This window comes from Protomyctophum bolini (genome assembly GCF_963924005.1).
Source record: "Protomyctophum bolini genome assembly, chromosome: 16".
NCBI lineage: Eukaryota > Metazoa > Chordata > Actinopteri > Myctophiformes > Myctophidae > Protomyctophum > Protomyctophum bolini.
The window spans coordinates 42,118,313-42,132,393 of NC_137877.1; the positions used below are offsets into that span (position 1 = coordinate 42,118,313).

Below are 14,081 nucleotides of genomic sequence, written 5' to 3' on the forward strand. Positions count from 1 at the left end.
GTAATTAATTACTTACTCAAGTACAGTACTGCACATACGACAGACTTTAACATCATGAATTAGGCTTAAAAATAATTCAAATTAAATCAAATAGATACACCGTGTACATTTCTCTGTGACAGAAAGCAGCACCGTCCACCTCGTATATACATTTCTCTCTGCCTAAAGCAGCACCGCGTCCACCTTGTAAACATGTCCCTTGTGGTCCTCGTCTCCTGTCCAGGTGGGTAAGGAGGAGATGACGGTGGTCTGGGCTCCTCCCGAGAACGACGGAGGTAAGTCCATCACCGGCTACATCCTGGAGAGGAAGGAGAAGCGCGCGGTGCGCTGGGTCACCTGCACCAAGACCCCCATCACCGAGAGACGCCTGAAGCTGTCCAACCTCATCCCCAACCACGAGTACCAGTTCAGGGTGAAGGCGGAGAACGAGGTGGGCATGGGAGAGCCCAGCAAGGCCTGCAGACCCGTCGCAGCCAAGGATCCCATTGGTGAGAGAGACACAGCTAAAGTTTGAGACGTTAATAACAAAAAAATATAAATGAAAAGGAATGCAATTCCTTTAATATAAACAAGTTCACACTTCACAGTGCTATTGCTGTAACGGTGTTCTCCTCTTCACGGTGCTCTCTCTCTCTCTCTCTCTCTCTCTCTCCGTCCGTCCGTCACTCAGAGCCCCCCGGCCCGCCGTCCTTCCTGAAGGTGGGCGACAGCACCAAGACCTCCATCACCCTGGTGTGGTCCAAGCCTGTGTACGACGGCGGCGCGCCCATCATCAACTACAGCCTGGACCTGAGGAACCACGCCGAGGTCGACCCCGAGAAGCCCGGCGAGGGCTGGAAGAGGTGCGACACGCACGGCCCGCTGGTGCTCACCGAGTTCACCATCCCGCAGCTGGACGGGGAGATCCAGTACGAGTTCAAGGTGTCGGCGCAGAACCAGGTGGGCTGGGGACGCCACGCCTACCTCAAGGACCCCGCCGCCCCCGCAGAGATCATCGGTAAGAAGAACGTCGAAGGAAAACGGCACACAGGCCGCGGCTTCTAATCTATAGCTGTAAAACACACAGGCCTTTTAATCTATAGCTGTAAAACACACAGGCCTTTTAATCTATAGCTGTAAAACACACAGGCCTTTTAATCTCTAGCTGTAAAACACACAGGCCTTTTAATCTCTAGCTGTAAAACACACAGGCCTTTTAATCTATAGCTGTAAAAATAAATAAAAAGAAAATTGTGTCATGGAACTGAAGCTGGGCTCAGACACTATACTGGATTTTTTAAATAAAATTAGATCATCGTATAAGTATAATCTTATAAGATTGTCTTAAACATGCACACACTACAAGATTTTAAAATATATATATTTATGTTTAGTGGTTATTTGAGGAACACGAAGCTGTGTTTTCATCCTTGGTGATGCTGACTCAGTCTGTGCTCTTTTTATTATCAATGAATCACATCAAATCAAATTCAAGTTCAAGACATTAAAGTGTCAGATTTGGATAACGTGACGCCGCCGTGTTTCACCAACAGAGGCCCCGGAGATCGACCTCGACGCCAGCCTGAGGAAGGGCCTGTCCGTCAGGGCCGGCTGTCCAATCAGGCTGTTCGCCGTCATCAGAGGACGGCCCGCCCCCAAGGTGACGTGGAAGCGCATGGGCGTGGACAACGTGGTGCGCAAGGGCCACATCGACCAGGTGGACACCATGTCCTTCCTGGTCATCCCCGAGAGCACCAGGGAGGACTCTGGGAGATACTGCCTGTGTCTGTCCAACTCGGCCGGAGAGAAGGCCGTGTATGTGCGCGTCAAAGTACTGGGTGAGTACAGCGAGTATTCACATGTTGTTATAGTACAAGAAGCAATACTGCGATGTAGAAATACTACTGTTATTACAAGTAAAAGTCTGGAATTTGAAATTTAAGTACCTTCCCGCCCGTAAAGCATTGAGACTAAACTGAACTGCACAACCAAAATATAATCTAGTCAAAACTGAACAACGAAATGAAAAAAAATAACGAATGAAAAACTCAAAAGGTTATTTCTAATAACGTGGTTGTCTTGTCTAGACACCCCTGGGCCCGTGGGAGACCCCCCTAGACATTAGTAATAACTATAATTCTCTAATCCAGACACCCCTGGGCCCGTGGGAGAACTGGACGCCAAGGACGTCACCAAGTCGTCGTGCCAGCTGGCCTGGCTGCCCCCGGATAACGACGGCGGCAGCCCCATCACCAACTACATGGTGGAGAAGCGCGAGGTGGACCGCAAGACCTGGAGCATGTGCGCCGAGGAGCTGAAGAAGACCAGCTTCAAGGTCACCACCATGACCCCCGGCGTGGACTACTACTTCCGCGTCATGGCGTGCAACAAGTACGGCATGGGCGTGGCCCAGGACACGCCCAGGACCATCCAGGCCGTCGACCCCATCAGTGAGTTTCCAAACTGTTGATTTTTGGACAGCAAATTATTTTTGCGCATTGCATTGATTTTCAAATTCAATGACGGTCTTAAAAAAAAGAGATTTGACACTTTCAGTGCCATACACGTTAAGACGAGTTGAATCCAATTAATCACTGATTTACTGACGAGTTTTTTTTGAGGAAAAAAAAATATTTATATATTATTATTATTATTATTATTTTTTTTAATACATATTTTGAAAATTCCTCTAATCTGGTGTTATAATGGGCTAATTGGCAACCAAAGCCAAAACTGGTGACCACCAGGTGGCGCTTTAAAAAGAACAAAACATTATCTCTCTGATGATGATGATGTGTTATTTTCACGTTTGATTCCATTTCTTCAGACAACTTGCAAGATGAGATGGACAACAACATGTATTTAACTCTCTCTGTGTCCCACCAGGCGAGCCCGACCCTCCTAAGAAGATGGAGGTTCTGGAGGTGACCAAGAACAGCGCCACGCTGGGCTGGCTCAGACCGCTGAGGGACGGCGGGGCCAAGATCAACGGCTACGTGGTGGACTACAAGGACGCGGAGCTGCCCGAGGAGGACAAGTGGACGCCCTACTCGGTGGTCAAGGACCTGACCATCGTGGTGGTGGGCCTCAAGGAGGGCGCCAAGTACAAGTTCAGAGTGGCCGCCAGGAACTCCGTGGGCATGGGCATGGCCCGGGAGGCCGAGGGCGTGTTCGAGATCAAGGAACAGCTCAGTGAGTTTTACCGACTGACCGACCGACCGACTGACCGACCGACTGAATGACAGTCACAGTATCACAGTGTTATAATTATAAACGACGCATACACGCCACGGTACGGAATAAGACTGTTTTTCTGTTCTTTTTTCACCTAAACGTCATCAGTGATGTTCATTGCAATGCCATTTCAATGCCATTGGTCATGATATTTGCATATAAACACCCCCCACAGAGGCTGAAATTCACACAAAAGAAATATTCTGGACTGTGCGATTTTGATTTTTTTTTAACCTAAGACTTTTGACCTTTACCCTAATAAAAGTAGGTAAAATAATTGTAATATATGTTTTTTTGTGGTCATTAGAATGTCTAGAACATGTTTTATTCATTATTGTGAAAGATATCCCCCAAATGTAAATTATTAATTTATTATATTATTATATAATTATTATATAATTATTATATAATTATTATAAAATTTTCATCAAACTTTATTTTTTTATTTTTTTTAACATATTTTTTAGTGTCAGTCCTAGTAGTACAAAGTAGTAGTAAGGTTGAAATCAATTTTTTGCAAGTAGAAATTAATGCGGGTGTTAGAGGGTTAAAGTGATGTTCTTTCCTCATTGTGTCTTTGTGTGTCGCTCCCTCACAGTGGCAGCCAAGGTGATGATGCCAGACGTGGTGACGGTGCGCGCCGGCAGCAAGCTGGTGGTGGAGGCGGTGGTGGCCGGTAAGCCCGCCCCCCTCTGTAAGTTCAAGCGCGGCGGGGAGGACGTCATGACCTCGGACCGCCTGTCCGTGGTGAAGACCCCCACCACCGCCACGCTGGCCATCAAGAACGTCACCCGCGCGGACAGCGGATACTACAGCGTGGCCGCCGAGAACAGCACGGGCAGGGTCAACCAGATCCTCAAGGTCATCGTCATGGGTCAGTGTCACAACGCACACCACATCATATATGACGCGGTGCAGTGCGGTGCAGTACAGTACAGTGCAGCACGAAGCTTGTCGTGGAAGCAATACTCAGATTTTACTTTTGTTTTTTTAACTACCCCTCACCATTAAAACAAATAAATAAAAATGGTCACTGACTGAGTTTATTGATCTGCTATTTTCGAATTCGAAAGAACATTACAAAAGGGTCAATTCTTAATGTTTTGTTTTGTAATTATAACCAAAAGCTACAAAAAATAACCAGTAACTCCAAGTAATGGTAGTGACTTTACCTCCACTGATAAAAAAGAAAAAAAAAATCAACCCTCTCTTTTGGTGCTCTCTCCTCCTCCCAGACATCCCCGGACCCCCCGGCGGGCCCGTGGAGGTGACCGAGCTGGACACGGACGCCTGCACGCTCCTGTGGAACTACCCCGCGGAGGACGGCGGCTCCAAGATCACCAGCTACGTGGTGGAGAAGTGCGACGTGTCTCAGGGAGACTGGCTCATCGTGTCCACCGCCTGCACCAAGCCCAGCATCAGGGTCACCAAGCTGAGCGCCGGCAAGGAGTACACGTTCCGCGTGAAGGCCGAGAACCGCTTCGGCGTGGGAGCGGCCATCTACTCCGAGAGGACCATCGCCAGGCATCCGTTCGGTGAGTTCCTTTTCCGCTGGTTATTATTCACTAAATAGTCCGTCCTTAACCCATTTAGACCTGAACTTGATTCTTGTCTTCTAATTGTCCCCCCGTCCCCCCGCGCAGACCCTCCCAGCGAGCCGCTGAGCTTACAGATCAACCGCATCAACAAAGACTTTGTCATCCTGTCGTACGAGAGGCCGGCCAGCGACGGCGGCAGCCCCATCACCACCTTCGTGGTGGAGAAGAAGGAGCGCAACAGCCTGCTGTGGACGCGCGCCAACGAGTCGGTGCTGAAGGCCACGCAGTACACCTGCCACGGCCTCATCGAGGGCCTGGAGTACACCTTCAGGGTGTCGGCCTGCAACATGGCCGGACAGGGCCAGCCCTGCAAACAGTCGGACTGGATCACTGCCAGGACCGCTATCGGTATGTCTGCGTGTCCGTGCGTGTGTCCGTGCGTGTGTCCGTGCGTGCGTGCGTGCGTGCGTGCGTGCGTGTTTGTGCCTGTCACGATTTCCGTTGACGATCAACTGGTCCTAGAGGACATGAACATTAGAACGTATAAAAACAAATGCATCATAAACCAAAATACACAACAATTATTGTGACATGTCTACAAATGAATGAAAGTGTGACTCACCGTTGTCTCCTTTCCTTCCTTTCCTTTCCTTTCCCCTCGCAGACCCGCCGGGCAAACCCGAGGCCATGGACGTCACCATTAGCAGCGTCTCACTGATCTGGACTAAGCCCGCCAGCGACGGGGGCAGCAAGCTGATTGGCTACCACGTGGAGCACTGCAAGCTGCCCGGCGAGCAGTGGACGCGCTGCAACGCCAACTGCATGAACATCCAATCGGAGAGCTACGTGGTGACCGGCCTGGAGGAGGGCCAGCGCTACACCTTCAGGGTCATCGCCAAGTCGGCCATCAACGTCAGCCTGCCGTCGGACGAGTCCGACCCCATCCCTGTCATCGCCGAGCACGGTAAACCACACTGGTTGATCAAAAAACTATGTATCGATTATAATCGATTAGATATCGATGGCTATTTTGGGGGCCCTGCGATTACACGTAAGAAGTTATACAATATATTAAAAAAGGGCAATCTACAAGCTCACAGCATGCTGAGATACGATGCGTTGTGAGCCTGTAGATCTGCTATTTTCGAAGAAAAAACAAACGTGGGCTTAAATGGTTACCGGATGTTTTGTAATGATCTACAAGGTAACTAGTACGTTTTCAAATGACCGTAATGAATGCGTTTCCTCCGATGACTGACTGACCGATCGAACGTGTTTTGCGCCTTGCAGTGCCTCCCAGGATGGAGCTGGGAGCCGACATGAAGAGCCTGATCATAGTGAAGGCGGGAGAGAACGTGTTCCTGGACGCCGTCGTGTTCGGCAAGCCTCTGCCCAAGGTGAGCTGGAATCTGGACGGAGCGCCGCTGACGCTGCGCGAGGGCATGAAGATGACCGTCAAGAAGCACCTCCACGTCCTGGAGCTGTACGCGCTCACCAGGAAGGAGTCCGGAGACTACACCATCACCGCGCAGAACACCAGCGGCAGCAAGTCTGCCACCATCAAGCTCAAAGTGCTCGATAAGCCCGGCCCTCCGGCGTCCATCAAGGTCAGCAAGGTGTACGCTGACCGCGTGAAGCTGCGCTGGGAGCCTCCCAAGGCGGACGGCGGCTCGGAGATCACCAACTACATCGTGGACAAGAGGGAGACCAGCAGGGCCAACTTCGCGCAGGTCACGGCCAGCGTCAGCGGTCACTACACGGACTGCTCGGTGGAGAAGCTCATCGAGGGACACGAGTACCAGTTCCGCGTCAGCGCCGAGAACCAGTACGGCGTGGGAGACTGCGTCCTGACCGACCCCATCATGATCAAGAATCCATTTGACGTCCCCGGGCCATGCGACTCCCCGGTCATCACCAACATCACCTGTAACTCCATGACGGTCAGCTGGAAGGCTCCGGCCAACGACGGCAAGGCCATCGTGCTGGGCTACATGGTGGAGAAGAGGGAGGCCTCGGAGCTGGCCTGGGCCAAGGTCAACCGCAAGCTGGTCATCGACCGCAGCATCCGGGTGACCGGGCTGACCGAGGGCTCGGACTACGAGTTCAGAGTGATCGCCATGAACAAGGCCGGCCTGGGCAAGCCCAGCGACGCCTCCATGGCCGCCTGCGCCGTCGACCCCGTCTATCCCCCCGGACCCCCCGCCTTCCCCAAGGTGGTGGACTCCACCCGCAGCTCCATCCTGCTCAGCTGGACCAAGCCTGCGTACGACGGAGGCTGTGACATCATGGGCTACCTGGTGGAGAGCCGGAGGGTGGAGGCGGAGGTGGAGACCACGTGGATGAACTGCAACGTGGCCATCAAGCTGCAGGCCACCAAGTTCCTGGCCACCGGCCTCATGGACGACAAGGTCTACCAGTTCAGGGTGTCGGCCGTCAACAAGATCGGCTACGGAGAGCCCAGCGAGGTGCCCGGAGAGCACTCGCCCAAGGACATCCTGAGTACGTACTGCCCTGACTGCACGCCTCCCTCGTCATGTGTTACCTTAATAATAATAGGAGAGTAGCAACATGCTTTGATCTCGCCGCAAAGCGGGTGCTCTGTGGGCTATAGTTCCAAACATTGCTCCTATGGTTGGAACTATCCCATTGAGATAGAATGAGCACTTCCGCATTCCATTGTTACAATGGGAGTCAACGCTAGTGTCGCCACTCTCTTATTCTTTTACTCTGCTTAATACCACCATTCTCTGATACATGAATTGGAATGCATCATCATTGTACAATGAAAATCTCTCTCTCTCTCTCTCTCTCTCTCTCTCTCTCTCTCTCTCTCTCCTTCTCTCCGCCCCCCCCCTACAGTCCTTCCCGAGGCGGACTTGGACGCGGACCTGCGTAAGATCCTGGTCCTTCGAGCCGGAGTCACCATGAGGCTGTACGTGCCTCTGATTGGCCGGCCGGCGCCCAAGGTGACGTGGACCAAGGTGGACGGCGACCTGAAGGAGCGCCAGGGCGTTCTGATGAAGACGTCGGACTATGACACGCTGCTGATGGTGGACGACATGACCCGCTACGACGCCGGGAAGTACATGCTGAGCCTGGAGAACAGCAGCGGCTCCAAGAGCTACATCGTCATCGTCAAAGTCCTCGGTAAGAACTTCGGCGCTCTGAACCACAAAATAAAAACGCGTTTACTTCAGTGTGGGACGGCCAGGGTCTAACCACACCACCTCCCTCCCCTCCTCTATCCAGCTACCCCGGGACCCCCCATCAACCTGATCGTCCAGGAGACGTCCCGCAGCCACGTGTGGATCACGTGGGACGCCCCTCTGGTGGACGGCGGCAGCCTGGTGTCGAGCTACGTGGTGGAGAAGAGGCTGGCCGAGAGGAAGGCCTGGACCTGCGTGGCCGCCAACTGCCCCAAGCCCTCCTTCCGCTTCACCAACCTGGAGGACGGACAGGCGTACTGCTTCAGGGTGCTGGCTGAGAACGCCTACGGCATCGGGGACGGCTGCGAGACGGCCGGCGCGGTCCGAGCCTCCGGTGAGACACACCCCTGAAATAACGGCTAACCCTCATTTTTGGCCGGCCTCGAAGGCGGCGTATAATGTCTGATTTTACACGTGGTTGCATTGCGATGTGTCCTGTGAGCTTGTAGATCTGCTATTTCCAGAGCACAACCAGACATAAAATGACTTGTCAGTATATTATTTAGTCATAGTTTTAGCCATCGTAGCTTACTTTTATTTAGTCGGCGTACATTCTTCGCTATAGTTTTACTTAAAAAGCGTCAATGGGTTTTGTTTAACGTCCGCGGTGCGTTCCTCCCTCCCCGTCCAGAGCAACCAGGGCCGGTGGCAGACTTCAGAGCCAGTAAGATCACCAAGGACTCGGTGACGCTGGCCTGGAGGAAGCCGGTCAGCAACGGAGGCAGTCACATCACGGCCTACAGCGTGGAGCAGAGCGAGGGAGAGGACAAGTGGACGCTGCTGACCAAGGCCAAGGAGATCACCCACGCCCTGGAGGGCCTGACCGAGGGTCAGGAGTACTGCTTCAGGGTCAAGGCCCACAACGAGTCTGGGGAGGGACCCCCCACCGAGCTCAGCGTCGTCGTCAAGGACCAGTTCTGTAAGAAAAGACTCTTTTATGTTTTCTCGTGTTCGGGTGTTTTTTTTTTTTTGGTTAACACAAATTGGGTTAATGCAAGCTTGGTATTGATCCAGTCCAATCCACTTCATATAAAGGACATTAAAAACCACAGAGTTGAAACACAGTGCTGTATGTACACTATTAAACATACTTGAGTAAAGTGAGATGTACATTTAAATTGTCAGTAAACGTAACGAGTTCCTTCTCACCCCTGATATTGAGTTATACGCGTAATGTTTATTCAACATTCAATTCAATTTTAAATTAAATTCGAAGGGCTTTATTGGCATGAGAAAACATACGTTTACATTGCCAAAGCAGAAAGCACAATGCAACAATTAATGTCTACGTACCAAGATCACTCTATGCAGGTATAGTGCAGGAATATACAATTTCACTGCGGTAACGTGTGTGACCAATTGCACGACTTTAACTTTAACTTTCTGTCCACTAATATCTCCATCCACTATTTTGTTTATCCAGCTGCTCCCGGCTGCGATCTGAGCGCCATCCTGGACCTGGTCTACACGGCCAAAGAGGGCGCCACCATGCGCATCAACGTGCCCCTGCTGGGCGTTCCCTTGCCCTCCGCCACCTGGAAGAGGGGCGACGTCAGCCTGGGCGACACGGGCAGGATGTGCGTGGAGGCCGCGCCCGGCCTCACCACCCTGCTCATCAGGGACTGCCAGAAGTCGGACGCCGAGTCCTACACCATCAGCGCCAGGAACATCGCCGGAGTCAAGGACTGCAAGTTCACACTACTGGTGCGTTTGCCCTGCAACTCCCATTTATCCTAATATGAATAGAAATCATGAATGGAAATGGCAGCTTCCTTACTGGTGTATAGTTCCAGACTCAATAGCATTCGGATAGATTGTGGAATTAGTTGTCTGGAGGATACGCGAGACTATGTCTGATGTGACAACAACGCTGATTCTTTGTTGTTTTGTGGGCTGTGGTTGTGAAGGTGGTGGGCAAGCCGGGCATCTGCACCGGACCCATCAAGTTCTGATTCCTTGTTGTTTTGTGGGCTGTGGTTGTGAAGGTGGTGGGCAAGCCGGGCATCTGCACCGGACCCATCAAGTTCGACGAGATCACGGCGGACGGCATCACGCTGGAGTGGGGCGCGCCGCTGGACGACGGCGGGGCCGAGGTGTCCAACTACATCGTGGAGAAGAGACGCACCACGGACAGCAAGTGGCTCACGGTGGCCTCTGCCCTCCAGAAGAACACCATGAGGGTGCTGCGGCTGCACGACGGCATTGAGTACATCTTCAGGGTGTTCGCCGAGAACAAGTACGGCGTGGGAGAGTACCTGAGGTCGGACCCCATCATCGCCATGCATCCCTTCAGTGAGTCTCGGGTTCCTAGTGGGAAGGTTTACGCTTGGCTGACGACCTTCATTTTCACTCTGTGTTTGCGCTATTATGCCTCGGCGCATATTTATTTCCCTCTTTCACACTCTTTGTCCAATCCTCTCTCTCTCTCTCTATCTCTCTGTGTCTCTGTGTCTCTCTCTCTCTCTCCAGACGTACCCGAGGCTCCTGCTCCTCCAGAGATAGTGACCATTCGTCAAGAGTCGGCCACTCTGGTCTGGACGGAGCCTAAAGACACTGGAGGCTCCCCAATAACTGGTACACTTATTATTATCATTATCATCATTATCATTATTAGTATATATCATCTGTACGTTTCATGTCCGGACCCTGGATTTGAACCCAAACGTGGTCTGAGTCAAATCAGATTCCTCGCTTGAGCCACGGGAGAATATTGGTCCCCTGAGCGAAGCTTCAAGTACCACCAGTACTACTTCACTACAACCAGCATGTGTGTGTGTGTGTGTGTGCGCGTTCCTCCAGGCTACCGCGTGGAGTTCAAGGAACGTAACAGTCTGATGTGGAAGAAGGCCAGTAAGACGAAGGTGAAGGAGTGCAGAGTGACCGGCCTCATCGAGGGCCTGGAGTACGAGTTCAGAGTCATGGCCATGAACGCCGCCGGCCTGGGCAAGCCCAGCAGAGTGGTGGAGTCCATCCTCGCTCTGGACCCCGTCGGTGAGTTATTATTATAGACAATATGATGAATACTGTATCTCTGATATTTGTTTTAGGACAAATTCCTCCATGTTGTGAGCGGACAAAAGAAATTAGAACAAATAGGTTCTCTCTTCTTCTTGATTGGATGAAATTTGGTGTCCCACCTGAAAATGAAACATTTATCTTAACCCATTTTGACCTGAGATCAGAATCAAAAAATGTCTTCTACCTCCTGACAGTTTCTTCGATTTTTCAAAAATTGCAGACCTACAAGCCTATGAGCTTGTAGATCTGCTAGTTTGAACGTTAACCATTCTTCTTTTTCCCCCCCCCCCCCGTGGCCCAGATCCTCCGGGCAAACCGGACGTGATCAACGTTACCCGGACCACGGTGACGCTGATGTGGACCCCGCCCAAGTACGACGGAGGCCACAAGCTGATTGGCTACATGGTGGAGAAGCTGGAGGCGGGCACCAAGGGCACCTGGCTGAAGGCCAACCACATCAACGTGCAGAGCTGTGCGTTCACCGTGCCCGACCTGACGGAGCAGGCGCAGTACGAGTTCAGGGTCCGCGCCAAGAACGCCGCTGGCGCCGTCAGCGTGCCCTCCGAGACCACCGAGCTGCTCACCTGCAAGGACGAGTATGGTAAGAGCGAGGTTTCATTCCAGTGTACAGTAGTGCTTCATTCATCACTCGTTCTTTTAGAACCTTTTGTCGCATTGCGTAAGTTATGTGAAACGGGACGATGGGGGGGGGGAATGTTCACGACAAACAGACAATCTGAGCTTGGCCTGGGCCGTGGCTCAGCGGTCCAGGCACCTTGTCTGGTAGTCCAAGTCTGGCATGTGTGCCACCCGCGGGTTCGACTTCCGATCCCGACGGCCTTTACTGCATGTCCCCCCCATCTCTCTGCCCCTTTCCTGTCAGCCTACTGTGATTCTGTCCCTCTACAAAAGAAAATAACAATAAAAGGAGAAAGCCACAAAAAATATCTTTAAAAAGAAAAAGACAATCTGAGCTTGTACATCGGCTGTTTATGGTAAATTGATTTGGTGTAGATTGAAGAAGAACAGATGCACGTTTCATTAAGTATAGAGGGTGATTACGCTGAAGTGACAGTGATTACATTCCAAATATTATCAAAGTATTCGGAGGCACCCGTGAGACTTGCTTCCCACTTTGAGAAACTCTGCTCTAAGGACTACCTTTCTCGTCTCTCTCTCTCTCTCTCTCTCTCTCTCTCTCTCTCTCTCTCTCTCTCTCTCTCTCTCGGTGCAGAGCCTCCGTCCATCAGCATCGAGCCGGACATGAAGGACGTGTCGGTCCGCGCCGGATCCACCATCGTCATCTCGGCCCCCAAGATCACCGGAAAGCCTCCGCCCACCGCCGTGTGGTCCAAGGCGGGCCGCGAGTTCAAGAACTCTGACCTGGTGACCATCACCAGCACGCCCACCTCCTCCACCCTGGCCATCAAGTACGCCAGCCGCAAGAACACGGGAGAGTACACCATCACCGCCAGGAACCCCTTCGGCATCGTGGTGGATCACATCAGGGTGAAGGTCCTGGACATCCCTGGACCTCCAGGTAAGATGATCTCAGATCTACCATTTGATGAGATTTAGCCTCTCGAGACCCAGAGCTAAAGAATATTTTTGTCGTTGGATATAAGATTTTGTCCACAATTCCATGCTGGTACCATTAGGAAAGATATCAGGCCGATTTTGATTAAAGTAACAACAATTCTACATTCTCTAATTGTGTAGACTTCTTGTAAATTAAGTAATGCAGTTGTTTAAGATTAATTTAACTCTTGAGAGCGTAAAATGAAACCGGGTCCATTTGGTTTCATTTTTCGCTCTCAAGAGCTAAAGATCCATAAGGGGTCGATTTGGTTGTAGCAACTCTCCGTCCTTTTACCTGGGGTTAGGGAACCCCCCTCCAAGGACCCCTGGTTGAAATCCACTGACACATATCATGGACATATTGATGACCCCTGACCCCCCCCCCTACCTTAACCTCCAGGTGTGATCGAGGCCTGCAACATCTCGGCGGAGAAGTGCACGCTGACGTGGCTCCCTCCGGACGAGGACGGCGGCTGCGTCATCAAGTCGTACGTCCTGGAGAAGAGGGAGACCAGCCGCCTGATGTGGACCAAGGTGGCGGAGAGCGTGATGGACTGCAGATACGTGTGCCACAAGCTGGTCAAGGGCAACGAGTACATCTTCAGGGTGTCCGCGGTCAACCAGTACGGCACCGGAGACGCCAGCCAGTCCGGCCCCATCAAGATGGAGAACAGCTACAGTGAGTTGGTTGGACCCCGTCGCCGTTGCTGTTGTTTTAATTAGCGTTTAGTTTGTACAAAACGGGAGACGCGCTTAATTGACGTCATACTGTGTATCTATGTTCAATTAAGAAAAATGTTAATTTGTATATATGCTTTTCACTGCTGGTACATTTTTTCCACAATACACAACATTCAACATAAAACGTCTGTAAACACTATTAAACACTGTTTTTATTCACCAGTGTCCCCCGACACTCGCACCAAAATGACACAGGCACCGGAGATGTAGTTTAAAATGTATTTTGGAGTTAATAAATGCCATTTATGACTACTAAAAATGAATGTACAGTATGGACTGTAACTTCTTTCCATGGAATAAAAGGTCCAGCTCTTCTGTAACTGTAATGTCCTCCTCCAGAACCCCCAGGTCCTCCCTCGGTCCCGGAGGTGGACAACATCAGCAGGAACGCCATCACCATCTCCTGGAAGAGGCCGGCCGTGGACGGAGGAAGTGACATCAGAGGCTACTCCGTGGAGAGGAAGGAGAAGCGAGGCATGCGCTGGGTGAGGGCGTGCAAGAGGACGGTGCCCGACCTGCGCTACAAGGTCCAGGGCCTGACGGAGGGCGTGGAGTACGAGTTCAGAGTGACCGCCGAGAACAAGGCCGGCTTCGGACTGCCCAGCGAGGGGTCTAAAGCCGTCGCCACCAAGGACATCGTGTGTAAGTAAAAGCTCTGCTTCTAATGCTACGTTAAGTTGTGAGCCGCTTCATCGCTAGAATATAAACGTATAGTATAAGTATATAAATGATATGTTCCGAGTTCCCAGAAATCTGGGTCAGTCCTGCCGTAAGGAAACGGTGGTAG

At 51.6% G+C, this 14,081-nt stretch overlaps 1 protein-coding gene across 1 annotated transcript in view; it reads left to right on the forward strand.

The window, feature by feature from the left end:
- ttn.2 (titin, tandem duplicate 2) overlaps positions 1-14,081 on the forward strand; it is a 251,946-nt gene that overhangs the window by 187,828 nt on the left and 50,037 nt on the right. Inside the window, exons 151-171 of the mRNA XM_080785291.1 lie at positions 224-488; positions 671-997; positions 1,533-1,817; positions 2,130-2,429; positions 2,866-3,171; positions 3,812-4,087; positions 4,449-4,748; positions 4,857-5,159; positions 5,416-5,715; positions 6,042-7,250; positions 7,611-7,898; positions 8,001-8,291; positions 8,589-8,876; positions 9,381-9,661; positions 9,943-10,249; positions 10,427-10,531; positions 10,757-10,948; positions 11,277-11,576; positions 12,210-12,515; positions 12,954-13,232; positions 13,634-13,936. Coding sequence (XP_080641417.1) covers positions 224-488; positions 671-997; positions 1,533-1,817; positions 2,130-2,429; positions 2,866-3,171; positions 3,812-4,087; positions 4,449-4,748; positions 4,857-5,159; positions 5,416-5,715; positions 6,042-7,250; positions 7,611-7,898; positions 8,001-8,291; positions 8,589-8,876; positions 9,381-9,661; positions 9,943-10,249; positions 10,427-10,531; positions 10,757-10,948; positions 11,277-11,576; positions 12,210-12,515; positions 12,954-13,232; positions 13,634-13,936 — 6,811 coding nt within the window. The remainder of the gene's footprint in view (positions 1-223; positions 489-670; positions 998-1,532; positions 1,818-2,129; positions 2,430-2,865; positions 3,172-3,811; positions 4,088-4,448; positions 4,749-4,856; positions 5,160-5,415; positions 5,716-6,041; positions 7,251-7,610; positions 7,899-8,000; positions 8,292-8,588; positions 8,877-9,380; positions 9,662-9,942; positions 10,250-10,426; positions 10,532-10,756; positions 10,949-11,276; positions 11,577-12,209; positions 12,516-12,953; positions 13,233-13,633; positions 13,937-14,081) is intronic.